The following is a 26491-nucleotide window of genomic DNA, read 5'->3' on the forward strand; positions in this document are numbered from 1 at the left end:
TTGATAATTCAACTGAACACACCATAATAAGCTAAATACAGTTGCCTCCACTTCTGTTTAATTATTGGTGACATGCCCCAAAGGAACAGAATAAGCAAATATTAAGTCTCCATTGGAGTTTCTGAGAATACCTCATGCTCCTATGTTGCCCGGATTATCCAATGCACTTCCATCTGTGTTGAGTTTAAACCACACATCTGGTGGTTTCATCCATTGGACAAGAGTGATCTTGGTTTCATGAAAGCATTTCTTAATAAGGCTGACAGTTTCCATCCAGCTTGATGGTCAAGTGATGTAAGGAAAATAAGTATATAGTAACTTGAAAGTATCCTTAAGCACCAAGAACTTGACCCTAGTAATGTTAGATTGCTTGCCCCCATATTTTATTGCACACATATTCTTTCACAAGTTCCAACAAATAAATATTGGAGTGGATTGAAAAATAAGTTTATGGGACTCATTTTTGTAGTTATTTTCCCACCATCTCATAATCATATATCTAAGAGGAATATAATCAGTTTGGATGCCCAGAGAGTCAGCAAAGAATTTCCAAACCTTTTTGGCAAATATTCCAGCATTAAAAATGTGATCAATGGTATCCACTCCTGTTGGATGACAGCATAAACAGTATGCAGGTTCTATGCCAAAACTGGAGAGTTTCTCATTTGTAGGAAGCCTGCCTCTTAATGCTCTCCATAATAGAAAAGAGCACTTGAAAGGAATATTTTTATGCCAAGTGTGAGTGTTAATTTTAGTTTTGGTTCTTTGTTCTCTGATGGAGTTCTAGGCAAAAGTACAAGTGAACAAACCATTACAGTTAAGGTTTCACACCGGCTGATCTGGAATACCTTGTTGAAGTTGAAGTTGAGTAGCAAGGATGTTGTGCTGAGTTAGAGGAGCTAGCTGAATGATCTTGTTTATATTCCATTGTCCCTCTTCAATAAATTCTGAGACAGTGTCATTGTTGAATATGTTGTTGTCTTTAGTGAACTGAGCCAATGGGCCAACCCCTAACCAATTATCCCACCAGAATGAGCATGAACCAAACCTGATTTTCCATCGTATGTGAGTCTCCACCTTGTGTGTATTCCTTGTCATTAGCCTCCTAGCATGGGAGTCTTGACAACCCTTTTTTTTGCTCACAGGGTTAGATCTTTGACAATATTTAGCCCTTAGGAAATCACCCATAAAGTTTGCTTGGACCTAAAAATTCACCACTGTTTGTATTGGAAAGATTAACAAATATCACTCATGAGTCTAACCCCAATGCCCCCTTCACAATTGGTTCAAGATGAGTAATGGAGATATGTGTCTTCTTGATAGTGCTACAACTCACACTATTTTAAAAGAAAAGAAATATTTCTCTAATTTGATTGTGAAAAAGGCTTATGTTAATACAATATCTGGTAGTGCAAAATTAATTGAGGGCTCTGGAAGAGCGACCTTACTACTACCTGGGGAAACAATATTAACTATTGAAAATGCATTGTACTGTAGTAAGTCTCAAAGAAACTTTTTAAGTTTCAAGATTATTCGCCAAAATAGCTATCATGTTGAGACTGCCAATGAAGGAAAGGTTGAATACCTTTATATTACTACAGTAAAATTGGGGCAAAAATATGTACAAGAAAAATTACCTGCATTTTCTTCTAGATTGTACCATAAAAGTATCAGTATGGTTGAATCATATGCCATAGTAAACAAAAGATTTACTAATCCTAATGATTTTATCATTTGGCATGACCGGTTAGGCCATTCCGGTTATAATATGATGCACAAAATTATTGAGAATTCACATGGGCATACTTTGAAGAAATCAGAAAATTCTTCAATTAAAGAAATTCTTTTGTGCTACTTGTTCTCAAGGAAAGTTGGTTATTAAACCATCAGCAGCTAAGGTTAGGATTGAATCCCCTTCATTTCTGGAACGTATACAAGGTGATATATGTGGGTCAATTCACCCTTCATGTGGGTCATTTAAATATTATATGGTCTTGATAGATGCATCTACAAGATGGTCACATGTGTGCTTATTATCAACTCGCAATACGGCTTTTGCGAGGTTGTTGGCTCAAATAATAAGATTAAGAGCACAATTTCCAGATTATGCAATAAAGACAATTCGTCTTGATAATGCTGGTGAATTTACATCGCAAGCCTTTAATGATTATTGTTTGTCCACTGGGATAACAATTGAACATCCAGTTGCTCATGTTCACACTCAAAATGGTCTAGCGGAATCTTTGATTAAGTGTCTCCAATTAATAGCTAGATCATTGTTAATGAGGACAAAATTGTTTGTTTCAATATAGGGGCATGCTATTTTGCATGCAGCAACATTGGTGTGCATAAGGCTAACTAGTTATCATGAATTCTCTCCATTACAATTGGTTTTTGGTCATGAGCCAAATATTTCCCATCTTAGAATTTTTGGGTGTGCGGTATACGTTCCGATTACCCCACCGCTACACACAAAGATGGGTCCCCAAAGAAGGTTGGGGGTGTATGTTGGGTATGAATCTCCTTCTATTATCAAATATTTGGAACCTATGACAGGAGATATATTTACGGCAGGGTTTGCTGATTGTCATTTTGATGAATCAGTATACCCAACATTAGGGGGAGAACATAAGCAGTTGAAAAAAGAGATAGATTGGAATTCATTATCTCTATATCATTTAGATCTTCGAACAAATCAATGTAAGCAAGATGTTAAAAAGATGATTTATTTGCAAAATTTTGCAAATCAACTGCCAGATGCATTTACTAACCTTCCAAGGGTTACTAAATCTTATATTCCAGCTGTAAATGCTCCAGTTTGAGTTGATGTCCCGATAGGACAAATTGTTAAAGCAAATGAGTCTAAACCACGTTTAAAATGTGGTAGGCCAATTGGTTCAAAGGATAAAAATCCTCAAAAAAGAAAAGAAACAAATGATCATGCAGATCATACCATGGAGGAAATTGGTCAAGAAGAGCTCTGAGACATAACAAATTATAAGACCACAAATAAGGTCTAACTAACTGAAAATAATGAGAATGAAGAAATTTCAATAAGTTATGTCTCAACGAGAAAAAGGTGGAATCGAAATAGTATTGTGGTAGACAATATTTTTGCTTATAATGTTGTTGTTGAAATAATGCAACAATTTGAACCAAAATTTGTCAATGAATGCAGACAGAGAAATGATTGGCCAAAATAAAAGGAAGCAATTCAAGCGGAATTGACTTCACTTGAAAAACGTGAAGTTTTTGGACCAATAGTCCGAACACCTGAAGGTGTCAAACCAGTGGGGTACAAATGGGTTTTTGTGCGAAAATGAAATGAAAAAGGTGAAGTCGTAAGATATAAAGCACGACTTGTGGCACAAGGTTTTTCGCAAAGGCCTGACATTGATTATGTGGAAACATATTCTCCTGTGGTAGATGCAATTACCTTCAAATATCTAATAAATCTGGCAGTTCATGAAAAGCTTGAAATGAATCTAATGGATGTTGTCACAGCCTATTTATATGGCTCATTGGACCACGATATTTTCATGAAAGTTCCTGAAGCATACAATATGCCTGAAGCATATAAAAATTCGCAAGAAAATTGTTCGATAAGGCTTCAGAAATCCTTATATAGATTGAAACAATCAGGGGAAATATGGTACAATAGTCTTAGCCAATTTTTGCTAAAGGAAGTGTACAAAAATGACCCTATTTGTCATTGCGTTTTTATAAAAAGGTCTGGATCTGATTTTGTTATAATAGATGTGTATGTTGATGATTTAAATATCGTTGGCACTCCTAAAGAGCTTTGAAAAGTTGTTGAGTGTTTAACGAAAGAATTTGAAATGAAAGATCTTGGTAGACAAAGTTTTGTCTTGGCCTACAAATTGAGCATTTGAAAAATGAAATATTTGTCCATCAATCAGCATACACAAAAAAGGTTTTGAAGCGATTTTACATGGATAAATCACATCCATTGAGTACCCTAATGGTTGTGAGATCACTTGACATACATAAAGATCCATTTCGACCTCAAGAAAATGATGAAGAGCTTTTTGGCAATGAAACTCTATATCTTAGTGCCATTGGGGAGCTTATGTATCTTGCTAATAATACTCGACCAGATATTTGTTTTGCAGTAAGTTTATTGGCAAGATTCAGCTCGTCCCCAACAAAGAGACATTGAAATAGAGTCAAACATATATTCAGATATCTTCAGGATTATTTTATTCTAATAAATTCAAGTCAGAAATGATTGGTTATGCAGATGCTGGATATTTGTCTGATCCACATAAAGCTTGATCTCAGACATGCTATTTATTTGCATAATCAGGCACAGCTATATCTTGGCGTTCAATGAAGCAAACATTAGTTGTTACTTCTTCAAATCATGTAGATATAATAGTCATCCATAAAGCAAGTCGGAAATGTGTTTGGTTGAGATCAATGACTCAGCATATTCCAGAAATATGTGGTTTTTCTATGGAAAAAGATATTCCAACTACATTGTACGAAGACAATGATGCATGTATAGCTCAGCTGAAGGGATGATATATTAAAGGAGATAGAACAAAACAGATTTCACCAAAATTCTTTTTCACTCATGATCTTGAGAAGAAAGGTGAAATAAATGTTTAACAAATTCGCTCAGTTGATAATTTAGCGGATCTGTTCACTAAAGCATTACCAACCTCAACATTTGAAAAGTTGATATTCAAGATTGGAATGCGTCGTCTCCAAGAAATTAAATGATGTTCGCAACAGGGGGAGTAAACTACGCATTGCACTCTTTTTCCCTTGACCTAGGTTTTATCCCAATAGGTTTTCCTAGCAAGGTTTTTAACGTGGCAGCAAACAAAGCGTATTACAAGATATGTGTACTCTTTTGTCCTACACTAAGATTTTTTCCCCACAGGGATCTTTCTTAGTAAGGTTTTAACGAGGCATATTATCTATCAATGGTCATCCAAGGGGGAGTGTTGTAAATCATTTTGGTGGTTAAATGCATGACCATAACTCCTTGGTTAATTTCCCTCCTTTATGAGTAGTAATGTCGTTGATAATGTGGTCAAATGGATGACCATAACTCTTAGGTTAATTTCATCCTTTATTGGTAGTAATGTTGTTGATAATATGGTTAATTGGATGACCATAACTCCTAGGTTTATTTCCTCCTTAATGGGTAGTAATTCTCAATGTTTAATGTAATGTTTATGACACCCTTTGGTATTCCTCAATGTAATCCTATAAATACTGATGTTGAGAATAATGTTGAATACACTTGAAAGAAAGAAAGTTAGTTTATATTGTTCCTCTTGTCTTATATTCTTCTTCTCTTCCTCTTTATATTGTTCTTTTGTTCTCAAGTTTTACAACATAATAGTCTTTTTCGTCAAATTCTCCAAAATTCTATTTATTTCAAACTTGTTTTGATACACGTACATTGCACGTGAATGTCAAATTATGTAGAAAAATTACTTTACCACTTCAAAAATAAGGGTATTTAAATACACCTTAACAACTTTCAAGTGAATTTAATCTCACTCTAACACTACAATACTAGACTCACAATGGAAAGTGAATTACACACGTCTCTCGTTAGCGCCACATTAGTGGCACATCAACCCTACATCAGAGCCACGTAAAAAATAATAGTTATTTTTTTTCTTTTTATTATTATTGAAAGATATTTTTTTGCCCCACAATTATGAAACATCAAACAATGAATCACCCAAAATTCAAGAAAATTGCATCAAAATTTTACTTTTAATGTAGGCACAAACCTTGTTGATAAAAGATGTGGAGCTTGAGGGTATAGCTATAGATGTCATCATTAAAAGGGATTAGCTTCAATTTTTGGTTGCCATTTTTGAAAAAAATTAGCTTCAATTTTACTTTTGACTGCCATTGTTGAAGGAAATTAACTTCAATTTGGGAACAATAATGATAAAGCTAAGTTCGATGATCTTCAGTTTTGTATAAGAAAAAAGAAAAAAAAATAATGAGGATGAGATGAGAAAAGGGTGGGAGGGCAAGCTGATACATTTTTGTTTCGTTTCAACAAGTTTGGGGGTCTAAATTCAAACTTTATAGTGAGAATTCAATAATAGCAGCCAATAGCGCAAGCTGATACATTTTTGTTTCATTTCAACAAGTTTGGGGGCCTAAATTCAAATTTTATAGTGAGAATTCAATAATAGCAGCTAACAGGGCAAACTGATACATTTTTGTTTCATTTCAACAAGTTTGTGAGCCTAAATTCAAACTTTATAGCGAGAATTCAATAATAGCATCCTACAGGACAAGCTGCTACATTTTTGTTTCATTTCAACAAGTTTGGGGCCTAAAATTCAAACTTTATAGTGAGAGTTCAATAATAGCAGCCAGCAGGGCAACCTGATACATTTTAAATAATTAGTTGTTTATGTTTGGTTAATCGATTAAATTTTTTTTTTAAATAATAGAACATTAATTTGCATTTAATCAAGATTTGAAAAGTATTTAAGGTAATTCTTCTTTCAGCTTATGAAAAATCAATATATGTTACTGCTTAAAAAGAGGTATTTTTCCTTATATTTTTAAGAAAAAATACCTCGAGGGCTAGTTTGCACATGGCTCGAGTAATTTTACAGAATATCATGTAACTATGTCCACTAAGGCTATGACAAATGGGAAGACATCACCTAGTATTTTGACTAATATAAGACGGACATTTAGATTTTCATAGCAGCATGTATGAGTATTGTAATATGGACATAAAAGTCTCCTATATATCTTTTCATTCAAATTTACATATAAATGCAGATGCATAATATGACTTCCCCTGCTTGTGAGTTCAAGGCAAAGTAAGCATCAGTTAGATAGAAAGAACTTGTTAAGCAGCCTATCCCAGTATTCAGCCAATATACCGCCAATTCTTGCATCTGTCTGTTCATCCCACGGGAATGGTTTTGTTCGTTGAGTTGCTTCAAGAAGTTCATCCATTGAAATCTCCCCTTTTGATCTGCCCAGGGGAGCTGGTTTTTCGTATTCAGGACAGTAATCCTGTAAAAGACACCAATCGCAGGAATTATAAACTCAACGCTTTTCTAACAGTAACACTGAAAAGTTAAGAGGCTACTTACCAGATCAGCATGCATTTTCTTGACAAATGTTTTAAAGGTTCTGAAGTTCCTACTTTGAAGGAGTTTTTCAGATAATCGAAGGTAAGTCAGCCCAGCCATTTTTAGTTTTGGTGGACCATTTTTGTTGATACCATTTGGTCTAGCGTTGAGAAGGATTTGGTTGTAGGCATAGCCGTCATATCTTGCAAGTGCATTCTCACCTGCTACATCAATGTTCTCTTTCCAGCCAACACTCAAAACCTGTACATAATCAGGTAAAGTCTTGGTTAATAGCAGTCCTTAGCTAGTTGTTCGCGAAAAAATGTTAAGTCTTTCCTCTGTAAAATTAGGTCTCTCAGAACTGGTACTCCCTCCGTCCCAGTTTAAGTGGTCTTACTTTCCTTTTTGATCTGTCCCAAAACGAGTGTCTCTTTCTATATTTAGTAAGCTTTCCAATTCCAACGTTCTACATGGCAAGATTAAGACCATGAGATTTTAAGGACTACACACATGCATCTTTAATTTAAGACCACAAGATTCAGTGTCTCCCCTTTCATAAACTTAGTGCACAGTTAAACTAGGACACTTAAATTGGGACGGAGGGAGTATAACGTTAAGTCACAGTTTGTCCAAGATCTACACTGGATGTTAAAGTGGCATAAAACATGCAACTCTCTTTTCTAACCTGTTGAACTAGCTCTTGAGGGCCAGACTTAGCATAAGCTGGTTGTTCTGAATTCCTCATCTCAAGGCACGTGAAATTAAAGGTACCATAGTGCCTCGATAACATCCTTGCTATTGGTCTATAACCATCTCGATCATCCAAATTATAAAATCCTGCTGTTAGCTCTGCAGCATGGCTGGCATCTTTGTACCACCAGTGAATTCCAGCTACCTGCTCGAGCAAAATTGACAGAAGGGAAAATTCTGTTAACTTGTGCTGTCAAAACTCGAAAGGGATCAATAATGCCAAGACTAAAGAATTTCCAGGTGGATGAAGACTTGCTTTAGCTGATAGCTTCACTTTGCATCCCAGGAAAGCTTTGTTTGCTTCATCAAGGATCTGATCTCCGTGAAGCAGTAGCTTGCTAGAGTACCAGGTCAAGAAAAACTTCCCTTTCTCGGTAAGGTATGTACCATTTGATCCAAAGAATCCTGTTTCAGCGGGTACATTATTATATGTTCCTGCATCATCTGGAAGATCCCACTCTGAGTGGCCTGCCTTTGTTGCTGCCTCCTTGAAATCTGTTCTCATGTACTTGTCGTAGCACTGCAACATTTAGAGCCCATTTGGATTAGCGGATTATAAGGATAAAACAGTAAATATTTTGGTCAAACTAAAAGTGCTTATAAGCTGAAAAAACATGAGTTGGGGGTGACCAACTTATAAGCACTTTGAGTATTTGCCAATCGCATAAAAATAATGCTTATAAGCCAGTCTGACCAGTTTATAAGCTTAGACAAACACCCTCGAAAGTAGCAAAATGAATAAGAAGTTATGAATCTTGAGTCACAAAGTGGTTGATCTTTAAGTAGCCGCTTGAGCCAAGTCTGACCTGAAATTCTCCAACGCCGGGGAATTTCCATCCTTGAGACTGAGTGTACGACGGATATCTAAGCTCACCAGCAGGACCAAGTCCTACCTCTATGTCTACTATGCTTCCAGCTTCTAAGAAGTCAGACATGTTCTCTCTAAAGTTCCTCATGTAGTCGCTGTAAATCTAAATGCATCAGGAATTTTAAGTAGAGCCTAAGCTCATAAATCAATACGTTTATCCATATCTGAGCATAAGAGTTGGATTGATCCTTCTGAGAATTACCTGGATAGCAGTTCGACCTTCAAACAGAGGTTGGTTATCCACAGCAAGTGAGAGGCATTCCTTGTTCCTTGTACCAGTCCGATTAGTATAGAAAATATCAGGGTTGTTTTCTCCGATAGCTAGTACCCATTTGGGTATAGGAATGAAAACATCGTCTCCTATATTGCCACCACATTGATGGAATGACATAATAGCTTGTATTTTGAGGCCAATCTTTTGAACAAGTTGGAACAAACTCCTATACGCAGACCAATCATATTGCCCGGGGCCATTGGACTCTACAATTCCCCACCAGACATCCACCATGATCCCATCAACACCGGCTTCTCTCAGCTCCTTGAACTGCTTCTCACACTTAACTTGGTCCCGAAAAACATTGTCAATTGAAATAACATCTAACTGTTTGTCACCAGCAGAAAAGAAGAAGCGGACAATGTTAAAACTAGCATCTGCATCAATGTAGTTTCATGATCAATGACAAGGTTTATGACTTACTGGAAGCATTACATAAACAGGCACATAGTTAGCTAAAGGGACACTACTCAATGTTGGACCCGTAACCTGCATAAAAAGAGAAACTCAGAGAAGTCATTCTTCTATGAAATATCGAATTCTCTAAAGACAATGTAGATGCTGCAGGTTGGTATTCTATCTCCGTTCTGTTTTGTGAACTATATGCATAATTGTTTCTCTACCTCACTGGATATCTTCAGAAAGATTGGCCTAGTCAAAATATCTACTTGCCCACAATGGACTATCTAGGAATTACTATCAAACAGAATTTACTCCAAATAAAGATTAGATTAAGAAAACATAACAATAAACCCCTCGACGATGACAGAACATCTTCAAACTGCAAAGCCACCATTGAAGGAAAGTGTTTTACTATTGATAATGCTACTCCTAAATTAGCAAAAGCTATCAGTTTCTTAAACAACTACCATAGACACATATCATAAGGGTAGACGATCAGTGCCAAAAATCATTCAATGCGCACATAAATCACTTCTCATTCACAGTCTATGCACACAACAACAACATACACAATCTAATCCCACAAGTAACGTCTTGGAAGACAGAGTATACATAACATTACTCCTACCTTGTCAAGATAGCTAGAGAGACTATTTTCAATAGATCCTCGACTCAAAACAGGTACAAAAACAATGAAGAAAAGAGAAGTAGCAACAACAAATAATATAACAATCAAATCAAAGACAACAACAGGTAATACTACAATCGAAGAGTAAAATAATAAGAAAGCAATAATAACAATACATAGAAGGTAAACTAGACGATGCTCAACTAGCTACTAATCATTTTACCTAATCTTCGACATCCAAAACCTCCTATCTAGGTCATATCCTTGGATAGGTGTGTCGTGTGCCGTTTAATCACCTCTCAACAAAACAGGCACACAAAAGACTCAAAATTGAAAGAACAGAGGAAAAATTTGTTACCTTTGTTGCTTCTGGTGCAATGGCACGAGTAATTCCAGTCTTTCGATTACAAGAAAATGTGACATTTTGCCGCAAAACTTGTTTTCTTGCCAGATTGAATTTCTTAATCATAACAAGAGACAATTCTTGGTGTGGAAATCCCATTACCTCAGGCAAAACACCTAAATTTGAAGTTCCAACGCTAGCCATGCTGATATTCATCTAAAATATCAACAAATTTCTTCCTGTTTCTGGCTTAAAAATTCAGAACAATATTAATTTATAGCACTGCAAAAGAAAAATGTTAAAAATATCTAGTGTAAAGACATTCATCACACAGAATCAAATAATCCTTATGGAACACTTTTTTGTGGACTGCAATGTTTTTGTATGTGTGGATCCTAAAATTTGATTTTGAAAAAAAATGGATTCTTCTAGTTCTAGCTATTACCACAAAAACATTGAAAACGAAACAACTGTAGCATAGAGTTTCGTTTCATGCACGTACATACTTTTTTTTTTTGGCATCAAATCGTGTTCGAAATGATTTAATTCAATTTAGTTTCGAGTTAAATACCAAAGAAAAACATGACAATTAATTTAAAACGGACGGAAGGAGTAGGCAGGTACATCTTTTTCATTGAATCGTGTTTTTTTTTGCTTTGTGTCGTTTTCCTAGTTGCCCTTTTTTCAGCTTTTGCACTAATCATGTTCACGTGAATTGTAGAAGTGAACAAATTTCATCATACCCTAATGAGTGATCAGAGTATTTTATATAAAAATAAAATAAATTTCTTTCTGATCAAAAAAAATAATAATATCAGAAGGAGATTTTCGACTACTGCTACTCTGTCATCTTTTAACAACACGTGCTAGCAGGACATTTTATTAGCTAAACCAATATACAAGCAACTAATGTACATACTCTCTCTATATATATACTTCACAAGTTTTTTTTTTCATGTATAAAAAGGGCAACTTTTTCAAAATTATATCAAGTTTTTTTTATGTATAAAAAAAAGGGGAATTTTTCAAAATTATATGTTTAGGAATTGATACATACATATAACTCTTAGATTAAATTGACATGTTTTAGCTAAATAGAGTAATCATTTAGCAAATGAATGTCTTAAAAGAATTGGTAATTAATAGTGATAAGATGTATTTTGCACAAATATAGGAGAGGAATTTCTATTCACACTCATCTTTCTTCAATTTTTTTTTAAAAATAATAAAAGATATTTATCATCTCTCTATTCTACTTCCAATCATTTCTCCTTAAAATTAGCAAAAGGTTATTTGGAATTATCTCTCTCCTTAAAATTAGCCAAAGATATTTGATTATGACTAATCTTTCCTTTTATTCCTACGAAGTCCACTATCTACAAATTATTTTGCATTATTATCTTTCTAATTTTACATAGTTATACATTTGCATTGGATACATTTGTAATCATTAATAAATTGGTATACTGTCACGATCCAGACCGTCGTGATTGGCACTCACACTAACCTTCCGGTGGGAGAACCATTACTACAACCCAAACTAACAAATTTTATGAAAACTAAGGCATTTGAAGATACGGAAGCAGGTTTAAATGACAATAAAAAAATGAAGTCCCCATAAACTCCAAGGTTTTAACAAATAACTAACCAACTAATGCAGAAATTCAACCCCTACACCTGAAAGTCATTGTACCAAAACTCTACTAATGACAAGTCTAAGAACAAGGGGTACAACCCCGAAACTAAACAAACACCTTAACAAATAGTCTGAGTCTGAAAAGAGTGGACTTAAATGAGAAAGATCCATGGCAGCCTGAAAGAACTGACTCACCCTTGAATCCGGTCACGCTCAATAGTCACCTAGTTGAGGTCTATTAATAGCTGTCTGAAGATGCCCTGTACTCAACAAAGAACAAGCAAGTGTAGTATCAGTACACAACCACGTGTAATGGTAGGATCACACGGCTATCCCACTAAGTGCAACATACATAAGTTATTCCGACATAATAATAACATGCATACACCGAACATACACAATATTATCATCCTTTACGAACAAGGTGCAGTTTCACATTTCTCAATTACACAGTTACGATAAGTCAATGGTCCTCTCATGGAACCCAAATCCAAACTGTTAGCATACCGGAACGTGGTACCTGATCCAATGTTTATGCCGGAACGTGGCAACCGATCCAAGTTAATGTGTCAGAACGCAACACCTGATTCATTCAACAAGTCACAATCACAATCACAATGTACATTCTCATAATCATGCAATCAAGTGTTGGTTCATAGCTACAATCATTCATTTATACTCAATTACATTAGTGTGATCAATTATGCAACATTCACATACATACACGTATTATAATGAATCAAGAACAAACATACATCACACAATATGAAATCACAATCATCACAACCTCGAATTCAAGCTTGAATCCCCTAAGGCACTTGAATCTTCCTTTCCGGATTCTTCTCGCTTGTTCGTGGTCTAAAAATATACATTTAACGCAAAGATCAACAATCAAAGGTCTAATTATCTGGATTATAACAAACCCAATAACCCTAGACCAAACCCAAGATCCTAATACCCAATTTAGGGCTTTTTCCCACCATAAATCACAAATCAAAACCCTCCCTCATCGATAATTACCCAAGAAACTAAGTTCTACGGATCGAAACACGGATTCGGGGAGCTAAAATCTTACCTTTAGCCTCAAGAACTCGTCTGGGGTCGTCTCCTAGCTTTCAAAGCCAAAAAGTGCAGAATAAAACATTTTTGGGGTTTTATTTCCAACTTAAGTCGCGTCTGTCCCGCTACAGCGGCATGCACAGAGACAGAATGCTGGAATTTTTGAATTCCAATCCTCATTTCACAACACACCTTCAACCCTTGACATTCAAAAACCACTCTTTCACACTAAGATCATTTATGGGAGTTCTACTCACCCAAATTCAATTTCGTAAAGTCATACGGGTTTCTTAACGTCTTAGTTATCTACACATGTGATCAAAATCATAATTAGATCACCTAATTGTTACCAGATTTCTCTAGACTCGCCTGACTCCGATTTTGTCAAAATCTGGACTAGGCTAGGAAATTTCAAGTTACTACTCAAAAGTTTTCTGGCCCCAATTCTTTTCCCATTGGATTTTTACTAACGACAGAATCATATCGTTACATATACATTTGTTTGTATTAGTGTCTTTCTAATTTTATGTAGGTATACATTAATGTGTATTCACCTAACAAATTTATATGCATTTGTTTAGATCAAAATTGGTATTTATTGATATACATTGGTTTGTATTGATCTAATAAATAGATATACATTTGTTTGTATTACAACTTTAGAATGCAAACAACAAAATTCATTTACAAATTTAGATAATTTTACATTGTTATATATTAGTTTGTATTCATTAAAAAACTTTAATACATTTGTTTGAGACAAAATTAATATTCATCAAATTCAATATTTTATAAAATTGTCATAAATATATTAATTAATTAAGGAAAGAAAAATGGATAAATAGGGCCAACAAACACACTTTCTAGTTGTTGGTCATATGTATCATCCTCAGCAGATCCAACATAGATGAGTTTCAATTCCAAATCTGCATGCACTTTAAGGCATATATTCTGATTCTACACTAACTGTAGCATATATAATTAATAGGTCTTCTTTACATAAATATACCATCGATAAAAAAAAATCAATTAAATAATCACATGTATACGTAATATATATGTAATATATCTATATTGTACAAATAGTGTATATGCTATTTAATTATGTATCGGAAATGTATATACATTCATATACACTGTTATACAATAATATTTATATATTGCAGCAGTTCATCTTTCTCATTGAGCACTTGTGTTGAATTTTTTGTTTTCAATCCAGACCAACTCGAATCTTCTCTAAATAGTCCAAAATTTTAGATATGAATCGCTCTTGATGTTTTAAGTCTTTTCATTTATTATTCACTCGAAATTGTTCACCTTTGCAATAGGTCTAGATTTAAAATTTGAGCTTTAAATCTTTTCAATAACGGATTTCAGTGAACATCAGCTCAAAATCTTCCTCTAAACAGACCAAATATTAGATATGAACTCCTCTCAATATTTTAATTCTTTTGATATAATATTTATTTAAAATAATTCGTATTTACGATAAATCAAATTTTAAAATTTTAACTTAAAACTCTTCTTACTACTTAGTAGAAGAGTCTACAAGTAGGCATGTCTTCGTCAACATGCCTGCTTGTATGACAAAGGCTATTTTCGGCACTTTCTACTTTTTCCTTCTTTTAACTCTTTGTAATCTCTTGCTTTAAGGATGTACTTTTTCTTTATTAGACCAAAAAAACAATCAACATTTACCTAATAACTCATATTTCCAATCAAAAAGTTATTCTTTTATGAGAAAATTGTATATAATAACAAACTATTAATTCAAATTAAATGTTATAAATATAGTTTGATTTAATTGTACCTCATAGCAAACTGTTGCTATTTCACCTCTCTCCTGGTGAATCTCGCTCGCTACTCTCGTTCTCTCCCTCGCCTCTCTCGTTTTTTTATACAAACGCAAGTGTATAAAGTGCATTTGTGTTTGTATAAAGCGAGAGAAAATTGTATATATACATATATTTTCGTTCCCTTCTCTCCCCTCTCCCAGATCTCGCTCCCTCACTCGCCTCTCTCACTTTATACAAAAAATGCAAATTGTATAAAATGTGTTTGTGTTTGTATAAAGCGGGAGAAAATTGTTTATATACATATATTTTCGTTCCCCTCTCTCCCCTCCCAGATCTCGCTCTCTCAGTCGCCTCTCTAACTTTATACAAAAACGCAAATATATAAAATGCGTGAAAATTGTATATATACATATATTTTCGTTCCTCTCTCTCCCCTCTCCCAGATCTCGTTTGCTCACTCGCCTCTCTCACTTTATACAATTGATATTTTTGTATATGTATACCAAAACAGATTATACAACTGTTTTCTTTTGTATATGTATAGCGAAATATACATATCTATGTTTGTTATGAAGCGCAATTATGTAAACTTTGATATAACATACAAATATGAATTTTGTGTTTGCTACATGTGAAAGTTACTCTTCTTTTATTGAACTGTGTGGGCTGAACTGATGGGCTCACAATACTATGTCGGCTCCTCATTCCGTTTTTCCTTTAATAGGAATAGTAATATTTCTATTTAGTCTTTTCATTATATTACATTTATATCTCTTATTCTTTTTTATTGGTTATAGATTTAAAAATTATATAAATAATATTATAAATCACAATAAGTAACAATATAAATATTTAAAAATTATATAAAAAAATTGATTGACTCTTATATTCTATTGGTACCACATAAAATGGATTAGATGATAAACATATATTATTTGAAATCGACGAAAATATTTAAAAGTTATATAAAAAAAAATTGACTGACTCGTGACATTCTATTGGTACTACATAAAATGGGTTAAATGATAAACATATATTATTTTATATTGACATAAAAAGTACAATTAATCACAATAATTAACAATTTAGAAAAAAATAAAATACATATAAGAAAATCACTTGACTCCAAAAAATCTATCAATGCCACATAAATTGGGCCATGGAAGTAATATACTATTTGAAAATTAAAAATGTGCTATAAATTACAATAATTAACAATTTAATATATTTAAAGGACATAAAAAATGGTTAATTTTTGAAATCCTATATATGCCACATAAATCGAAACAAACAAAGTATTATAAATTATAATAATTAACAACTTATAATATTTTTAAAAATTATAGGAGTATAAATTTTTTAATAACTTCTCAAGTTCCATGAAATCACATAAATTGAGACAAAAAATATTAATAATTGGGCCTCGTGCTGGCACGGGGTCCTGTATCTAGTATAATAATAAAGCATGGTTAAATTATTTTTTAAAGTTATAAAGGTAACTTTTAGATTAGGGATAAGGGTCTGAAAAATACTTCAACTTTGGTCGGATTTGCTGTTGCGATACTAAACTTTCATAAGGACTTATTACCTCCCTAGACTATTTAATACCGTATTTTTCATGAAAGTTTAGTATCGCAACAACAAATCCGACCAAAGTTGAAGTATTTTTCAGACTCTTATCCCTTTAGATTATAACTATTTAAAAAGAGATACTAATTGACAAACAAGTGAGTTGGTGCCACGCTTGCAACTTGTGATGTGGCAAACTGCAGCAGGACTCCCGTGAATCATATCGGCTCGAAGACGCAAAGTTACAAGGTGAAAAATGAAAAGTCAATAGAGATGAAGGGGGGAAAAGAGAGAAAGAGAAGAAATGGGGGCATTTTTGTTAGTTTATGGAAATATTAAGGACGTTGATGTAAATTAAGAGGTCAATGAAGAAAAAGACCAAAAGGCACTGACATTGCCAGCTTCATTTAAGGGTGACATGGCAGGCAATACTGGTACGCTGGTTTTCCCAAATATCCTCCTACTAACACCTCCACATTTATTCGCACCTACGCATTCATGGAAGAAAAAATGAGATAAATGAATTGTATTAGTGATTTTAATTATAAGTTTCGAGTTTTATTTGAGAGCTTTATTTTTTATGGGTCTTAGGTTATGAATTCAAGTTAATTAGAATTTTGAAGAATATATCAAGCACGGAATGAGAAATAGAAAAGATTATTCATTGTTGATCACATTTCTAGTACTTCTTCCATTTTAATTTACTGTATTTCATAAAAAATGTCTCCTTTTTTTGGCAATCTTTTATTCTTAACTTTTCAGATGATATGTTTATGATCATAATATTTTGACATTTTGGCACGTTTGAAATATCTTTAGTTTATAATCATATAATTCCAAAAAAAATATTACTTAAATTTTATATTAAATTAAAATAAAATAAACAAATTGAGACAAGATGCGGAACTAGTATCGGTCCAACTGTCCAAGTTATTACTCCCTATGTCCTTAATTACTTGTTCACTTTTGAATTGACACACCTATTAAGTAAACAATTATTGACATAGTGAATTTACCATTTTATCCCTATTAATTATGAAGTTCATGAATTAAAAACTTAAGATTTTCAAGAAGTTCTACCTTTTTTAAAATAATTAATTGAGGGTATAATAGGTAAAAATATTTTATATTTTCTTGATTTGTCAAAATAAATAAATAATTAAGAACAACTAAAAATGAAAAAATGGACAAGGAACAAAACCATTGATGGTAAGAAGTAAAACATGGGGAAAGACGGTCTGCTTTGGAGTATGGGCATTAATAGACTTAGGTATGAGTGGAGCCTATGGAAGAGGTTGAGTTTAAGGCTGTCAACAATGGGTGAGATTTTTATTTGTTTAATGGTTGAGGGTTGAAATTTGTGAAAAGTAACTTTAGCCAATATGCAATTTTTTGAACTTTTCTTCTTTTCCTTGTATGGGTTGGGTTGGATTGGGGTCTTGGTTAGGGGTGGGTGGGTAGTGAGGTGTAGTTGTCAAAGCATGAGTAAGACATGGAGCACATGTACATCTTCTACCTCATCTTAATCAAAGGTTTTTAAAATAGAAATAGAAATAGAAATTCTATATATAATAAGCCACAATGCAACTATGAATGTAACTATCTTGTTAGCTTTCAATCAAAAGTTAACAAGATATTTAGTTACATATTTATTATTTAGTTAACAAAATAATAAATATGTCATTTCTATATATATTTATTAATTATTCCTTTTGAATTTGTTAATCTGATTTTGATCTGACACATAGTTTACGAAAGTTGAGAAAAAACATTAAGTGATACTTGAAGTTGTCCCAGATTTTCAAAAAAAGACCTTAACTTTGCGTGCGTCCTATTACCCCACAAAACATTCAAAATCACAATAAATACACATTTTTTACACAATATTTCCACTTTGGACAAAAATATCCTTCGAATGTGCAATTTCTTAAAAACAAAAAGTCGGACCCATTATTGATGTATTGAAGGATGCTTTGGTAATTTCCTATGATGAATTCGTTTTGTTTGTTTCTTTTAAATTTATTTTACTATACTAAATAATTGTATAAAATATTATGAATCACGATAATTAATTACTTAAATATTTAAAAGATATAAAAATATATAAAAGATCTGATTGACTCTTCAAATTTTACCGGTGACACATAAATTGGGACAAATGAAATAATATATATTATTTGAAAATTTCTTAGAAAGTACTATAAATTACAGTAATTAACAGCTAGAAATATTTCAAAGACAAAAAAAATTGATTGAATCTCAAAATTTTTTTAGTACTACATAAATTGAGAAAGAAGAAATGACCTCTATTATTTGAAAATGGCGTAAAAGTATTACAAATCATACAATAAGAATTAACAATTTAAAATTTTAAAAGACTTTAATGCTTTATACTTATTCTATTTCCACTTTGGACAAAAATATCCTCCCAATATGCATATTTTTTTAAACAAAAAGTGGGACCCATTATTGATGTATTCAAGGATGCTTTGGTAATTTTCCTATGATGAATTCGTTTTGTTTGTTGTTTAATTTTTTTAAAATAATTGTATAAAATATTATAAATCACAATAATTATTTACTTAAATATTCAAAAGATATAAAAATATGTAAAAGATCTGATTAACTCTTCAAATTTTATCGGTGACACATAAATTGGACAAATGAAATAATATATATTATTTGAAAATTACTTAGAAAGTACAATAATTTACAGTAATTAACAATAGAATATTTTAAAGACAAAAAAAAATTGATTGAATCTCGAAATTTTTATTAGTACCACATAAATTGAGAAAGAAGAAATAACCTTTATTATTTCAAAATTGCGTAAAAGATATTACAAATCATACAACAATAATTAGCAATTTAGAATGTTAAAAGACATAAAAAAATTTTTACCATAGTTAACAATAATTAAAAATTTAAACTATTTTAAATTAATATTAAAGTTTGATTAACTTTTTAATTTTGTCTTTGTCACATAAATTGAAACAAAAAATGATACACATTGGGCCCGTGCTAGCACGGGGTTCGATGTCTAGTTTATTAATAAGGGATTAGGATCAGTGTTATAAAAGACTTTATTGGGAGTCGTTTCAGAGTGGGGCTCTAGCAAAATCCCCTAAGATTTAAGTGTGCAAAGGTGAAGTTAGGTGGGGATTCGTAATTTTAGACGAATATAATAGTTTTACTCTATAGTTGTACTAGAAAATTAAATAAATATAAGTATATTAATTTGTGAATTCCTAACAAAATTGATTGATGATTCAGAGTAAAAAAGTGAACGTGGAAATACTTTTCACGCTAGAGTTGTGGGTTCGAACCCCCTCTTTTTTAAAAAAAAAAGAAATTTAGTTTCCCCAACCTCTTAATCATGGCTCCGCCTTTGCAAGTGCGGATCTTAGTTAGGGTGATTTTATTTTATGTATTAAAATTATCATATTTTATTTAACTATTTGAAAGTAATTTTTTTCTTATTTATGATGGAGTGATGTTTTTATTATAATACTAATAAGTTTTATTGATTATTTTCTTTTAGGGGTTAAATTGTATAGTATGATAATAATATATTTTTAGAAATAATGATTCTTTTACTATTAGAAAGTTTATATATTAGATTATTTGTACTGATATAATCATGTTAGAAATTTTATTTTCTATGAGTTTTTTTAATCATGTTTGTGATTATTTCCAATTGATGTGTTTTTGTAATTTTTTATTATTATATTATTATACTATATTATAAATTAAGATTTTAAAGATTCATAAGACTTAATACCCCATATCTCGACTTACCCCTCATCCTATGCTAAGTAAAATGCTCTGCCTCACCTCTAACTTTTAACACTGATTAAGATATGTACTCACTGTCTGTATCTATATCTAATTAGAGAAGTGAGAAGCCATTATGGTGAAATATTTAATTTTCACTACTTCTATATGTCAACTATCTTCAATCAAAATTAAAATTATATATAATGGTATTGTAGTGCATTAAACTAATCATATCTCTTTCTAAAAAAATCAATTTAGAGATCCTCACCCTCTCTCCTTAACGGAATTAATATCCCAAAAGGTCACTCAACTTTAAGAATTCATTAAACTTTGTTTGGTAAAAAAGAATATCATATATTTAATTAATGATAAATTTAGTTAAATAATTTTATTGATACAAATACCTAAGTTGAATGATGTTATTGCTACAAAATAAAGTTTAATGCCTTCACTAGATAAATTCTCAAAGTTGAGTGACCTTTTGTGATATTAACTCCTCCTTAACGAGATTGGGAATAAACTAATACTCATCCATCTTAAAATAAGTATCATTAATTTAAAAAAATATCCCCAAAATATTTTTACTTTATAAATTCAAGACAAGAAATAAATTTTTTTTGTACAATTCTCAAAAAAATCTAATAATAAGGATAACTGAAGAGAATTTTGTCCTAATTAAGAACAGTTGATGAAGACAAAATGTTCTGAAATTGACCAAGAAAGACCAGCCCCATTTTTTTCCATCGGTATCCGATTATTCTCATACCAACTAACATTCACTTCATTGCGCCATAACAGCTAATTATTAAGTGAAATGTAACAATCAAAACAAAACTAACATTAAACAATGATTTCTCTCCTAATTGGCATCACATGCCATACTGCCACCTTTACCTCTTAATTTGATGGGTTTAATTTTAAAACTTTTTAGTATTAAACTCACTCTATTTTTAAAATTATAATTCAAATTTAAGTCGTTTGGACTCTTTAATACTGGTGCTAGATCCTTCAAGAAAATGCATTGTTAGGTGCACATAGGGAACGAAAGTATGATAAATCAACAGTACACTTGAAGGGTTAGGCGTACACAATCCTATTGTATTTCCGAAATTACTTCTTGCACTTATAAATCGACATTTCATGTTAAAAATATTGAATTTGAATGAATCCATATATCGATAGTGCATCCACCCCAGCTCAAAATCTTCATTCCTATACATTTGTTGCATCCCAAGTGCTCACAAGTCACAGCTCACTCAAAATGTAGTCCAAATTGGTCCCAACTACCCAAAAGACTATGACAAGAAGGAAAAGAAGTATAGAGTAGTATAATAAACAATATACAAAAGGTGAAAAAAGCCAAGGGAACAGACCCTCTCTGTTTCACCTGCCAACAGATTGAAAAAGCAGAACTAAAAGTTACAATACTACTAATAACAGCCTAGGTTAGCTCATATATACAACAACTACTCAGTAACTCATCATTTTCTTTAGCCAAACCCAGAAAAGTGAAAAAAAGAGAAGAAAATGTGTTATGTAGGGAAAGCAACCAAGATCTTCATCTTCATTGTCACTGTTCTAGTTGTTACTGGTCTTATATTGGGATTTGGGTTACTTAGGCATCACAATCAGAAGGGGGAAAACAAATGTTCTGGTGATTCTTGTGACCAAAATCAGTACCAAAGCCCCATCGTTTACCCACCCCCCACTACCTCCACTAACACCAATAACCCAATTTCACCATTGCCAATTTCTACTCCTTCACAGCCTAATACTCCAAATCCTAACTTACCCCCACCCCCACCCCCACCACCACCACCAGATAATCCTACCCCTGAAACTCCTAATTTAACACCACCGCCGCCTCCAGACACCGTGGTCTCCACTCCGCCGCCGCTTCCGCCGCCAGCTGTCTCATTAACTCCGCCGCCAACATTGAGCCCTCCCAGCCCCGTGACGGTGTCGCCAGGTCCAGTGCAATCTTAGATTTTTCTGATCTTCTCATCTGTTACCCTTAATTTCGATTAACATTTTAGTGTTTTGTATAGAAAAATTTGGCATCTCGCTGCTACTGGTTTTTGGTAGCAGATTTGATTTTTTTTTTCAGACAATTTTGTCTTCCATTGTAATTTTTAGTATCATGAATCTGATTCTTGTTTATTCTGCTAAGCCATTGAACAATTTTCTTACATTAACAAAGATTATAATTTTCCTTATTCTAATTGGGGAAAAGAGAGAATTTGGGGATGACAAAAATAGTATTCTTTTTATGGAATTGAATTTGGGGTTAGCATTGGTTCTTCTTCATTCGATTACTTCACAAAATTATTGTATAAATTCCTCCGAGAAAATTTTAGTAACTCGATTGCTTGACTATCAAAACATTTACGATTGATTCTCCACCTTATAATTTTAAAATTCACAAACCAAAAAAAAAAAAATGATCAAGTGGTTTTGTGTGGATGGTTTCTATTTGGACTAATAATAATGATAATCAAGAAGAATTAGAAGAGGTCAATCTCATTATTAATCAAATTAAATAGAGGAGCAAAGGGTCGTAATAATCAAACTCAAAAGGATGATATGGTTCATGCCTTCATAGAAAATTGTACTCCAAGAATTTTTTTAATTTTTTTAAAAAAACGAAAATGTGGATATATTTTCCTCAAAATGATGACCAAAAACAAAAAAAATTAAATAAAAATGTGATGCGTTGGTTGATGGTCCTTCAATTGGATTTAAGTACTAACAGTTGAAAGCCAAAGTTGAGAATCCAATGAAAGTGCTGGGCACCGGACCGGAATGGGACCACCGGACCGGAACGAACCGGTACCGGACCGGAACGGGACGGTTTGACCGGGTTGTTGACCAGTACCGGGATGAACCGGACCGGAACTACCGAGATGGAGGCTCAGTTCCGTCCCGTCCCACTATATACCGGGATAGAACCGGGACGGACCGGAATGGACCGGAACGGAACGGGATGGGATAAACGGGACGGCACATATAGCTATTTCAAAAAATAATAATTTTTTTTGAGTTATTTTGAATTACGAAAATACGAATGTTTTTTTTATTTTTCTAAGTTATATTCGTTTATAGTAATTAAGTTTTAAAATTTATAATAATTTTACTTAAGTTTATTTTAAAGATATTTTTTTTAATTTTTACGTATATAAGTTTGTAAGTTAAGTTTAATAAAGTTTTTTTTTTTAGTTTTTGAGCTTATGTAGTTATGTTATAAGTTTTAAAGATTTGAATCTTTTGAAGTTTATAAGTTATTAAGTTATACTTATAACTTGTAAGTTAAATAACTTAAGTTTGTAATTTTTTAAAAATTAAATAAACAAAAAATAAATGCTAATAAAAGTAAATAATGAAAAAAATATTATTTTTTATTTTAATTAAAAATGATATACCGGGACCGGAACGGACCGGAACGGAACCGGAATGAACCGGGATGAACCGGTACCGGTATATCGATACCAAATCATGGTACCGTTCCGTTCCGTGTACCGGTTCAACGTATCCCATCCCGTCCCGAATACTACCGGACCGGAACGAACCGGAATGGTACCGGAACGGACCGGAATGGTACCGGTACAACCCGTTCCGGTGCCCAGCCTTATGAAAGTGTCTTCTATTTAGTGATGAATCATTTTTTTTCCTTGCCACAAAATTTCTTTTGCATCTCCAACATCCCTTTTCATCTCTATCCTCAACTATTTTTGTTTTGAAAATTTAGGCACATAATATCATATTTTTTTCGCAAAAAAGCAAATGAACGGATTATATTGAATTTGGATGAACTAAAAATGGATTGGATTCCAATTCATTCATATGAATATGAGGTTGGAACTAGAATTAGTGGATGGTTTATTTCTAGAATAGTAAACATTCACACTAACTAATTATTTCATAACAAAAACTTTTTTATTAAGAGCATATTTGGCATTGCTGTTGGGAGGCTAGAAATAATTATTTTGAGGAAAAAAACACTTTTGTTGAAAAATTAAGTGTTTGGCAAATCAATAAAAGTGTTTTTAAATGGAAGCAAAAGCAACTTTTCTGCTGCTGGAAAAAACTAAAAATTTCTGTTTTTTAAAGAAAGGCATAAACAAAAATTATTTTTCTCAAGACTAAAATATCATTTTTCATATATACATACTTACCAATATATTTCTTATTAATTAAATAGCATATTTCATAAATTTGGTCAAATTTCATTTAAGAATTTTATTGTTTTTATATAATAAATCTTATAATTTATTTTACATTTATATATTATTATTTTATATGTTATAATTATTTTGCGTATTATTTTGTAAAATTAGAAAAAAGGTAACAATAATATTTTTACGAGATTAGAAAAAAGAAAAAAAATAACAATTAAAGATTTCAGCCTCCCAAAAAGGTATAATATTTATTAAAAATTTAAACATGTAAATTTTAATTTTAAAAAATAAAAATTTAATTAACTTTTTTATAATAGATATTTAAAATAGTTTCTCTATAAAAATAACTTTAATATTAGAAGTACATTAATAGTTGTCTTTTTTTGTAATTTGACTCTTAAAAATATTTTTTCAAAAAAGATTAGTCAAACACAAATTGCTTTTTTCGAAAGCACTTTTCTAAAGAAGTCATTTTTAAAAAGTTTTTTTTAAAAATAAATTAAAGATTCATTTTTAAAAAAATATTTCTAAAAATAAGATGTTTTTAGCAGCAATGTCAAGCAGATTCTAAGTAATAAATTGTTTAAGGTAATTTTATTTTTCGATACAGGCTAATTTGGTGCTTCAACTTTTGAAGGGTATACTAATAAACTATCTTTACATTTAGGGGCTTCCCATTTTTCTTTTGCAATTTTTTTTAATAAAAAATTGTCGTCTACAAAATACTGCAAAATTAGGCGGTAGGAACGGAAAAATACTAAGGGTCGTTTGATGGAGTGTATAATGTGTTCATATAATGTATAATTATGTATCAGAGATATATATATATATATATATATTCATATATGTTTTTATATGATATCTATACCTTGCATTTCAATCCCAATCAACTCAAATCTCCTCTAATTAAATTGTCCCAATTTTTAAATATGAGATCATTTCGATGTTTCAAATCTTTTGATATCTATTCACTCGAAATGGTTCATGTTTGCATCAAGTCAAACTTAAAATTGAGCTATGCAGAATCTCTAATGGCTAATCAAGTCTTTCAATTCCAACTAACTTAAATCTCCTCTAGACAGTTCCAAATTTTAAATATGAGCTCCCCTTAGTATATCGAATCTTTTGATATATTTATATTTTAAAAATGAGTTTTGAAGAAATTATAATAGATAAAAGCATCGAACAAGCATGAAGAGAAGGAGAAGCATGAGTGGGAGAAGAAGAAAATAAGAGAAGAGGAAGTGAGAAGCAGTGCAAAGATGCACTTCACCTGCAATTAAGGGTGTACAAAATTAAATCAAAAATCAAATTAAATCACAAATTGAGTTAAACCGGAAAAAAAATCGATTAATGATTTGGTTTGACTTGGTTTGGTGTTGAAAAAGCAATCCAATTATACTTGAATTGGTTTGGTTTTAACTAAAAAACATTTAACCAGAGACCAAACCAACTCGACATTATATATATAATTTTTAAATTTTATTTTACACATAAAAGTATTTACATTGATGTAATTTCTAAATATTACTCATACGTTTTCATAATTTTTATCTTTTAACATATTGTTTCGAGTTTTTTTTAGAGTTAGAATTTTGAATGGTCCAATAATGGTTATATAGTTCATAGATATTAGTAACTCTAATAAAGTTCAATTCAATCAAATCCATACCAATACTAACAAAATAAATTAATTCAACACTAAGAATGATAATAATGTTAAATATTTGTTCTTTAGTTTTACATTGGTTTAGACATTTAAATACATAACCTAATTTTAATTATTTTTTTAATGTTTAATCATATAATTAATACTTATTAGACTTATTTTAGCATGATTTAGTACTTTTAAATTGTGGTCATTCTCATTATGACTTATCAATTTGCAATATTTATTTTATGTGATTTCATTATTATTTTTTATGAAATATTTTAGTGGCATCACTCATTTCATATTTTGTGTTATTTTCTTAAGAAACACCTTAGATAGTTGTATTTTGGTTCGACTAAAAAAATATTTGGAGGTATATAATTGTGTGAATATTTTAACGGAAAAATCCAAAACCCCCCAAAAAAATCGAGGTTTATTAGTTTGGTTTGATTTAAAAATTTGGCAC

At 31.9% G+C, this 26491-nt stretch overlaps 2 protein-coding genes across 3 annotated transcripts; one reads left to right on the forward strand and one right to left on the reverse strand.

Annotated features, from left to right (window-relative positions):
• Positions 1-6692: 6692 nt before the first annotated feature.
• LOC125876882 (beta-amylase) lies at positions 6693-10768 on the reverse strand. Of its 2 annotated transcripts, none has more exons than XM_049558141.1 (8): positions 10378-10768; positions 9413-9478; positions 8918-9316; positions 8654-8818; positions 8100-8367; positions 7783-7988; positions 7119-7358; positions 6693-7038 (listed from the first exon to the last, which is right to left on the reverse strand). In XM_049558141.1, exons 1-8 carry the CDS (start codon positions 10576-10578, stop codon positions 6847-6849), a joined length of 1737 nt encoding a protein of 578 aa, XP_049414098.1. In that variant the 5' UTR covers positions 10579-10768; the 3' UTR covers positions 6693-6846. The 2 variants fall into 2 exon arrangements, with proteins under 2 accessions (XP_049414098.1, XP_049414099.1); XM_049558142.1 differs by having other exon boundaries at positions 6698-7038; positions 7783-7992; positions 8104-8367.
• Positions 10769-21726: 10958 nt separating this feature from the next.
• Positions 21727-22185, forward strand: LOC125876215 (leucine-rich repeat extensin-like protein 3). Its single transcript, XM_049557328.1, has one exon. It carries the CDS (start codon positions 21727-21729, stop codon positions 22183-22185), a length of 459 nt encoding a protein of 152 aa, XP_049413285.1.
• Positions 22186-26491: the final 4306 nt, after the last annotated feature.

This window comes from Solanum stenotomum, chromosome 9 (genome assembly GCF_019186545.1).
Source record: "Solanum stenotomum isolate F172 chromosome 9, ASM1918654v1, whole genome shotgun sequence".
In the NCBI taxonomy this organism is placed as follows: Eukaryota; Viridiplantae; Streptophyta; class Magnoliopsida; order Solanales; family Solanaceae; genus Solanum; species Solanum stenotomum.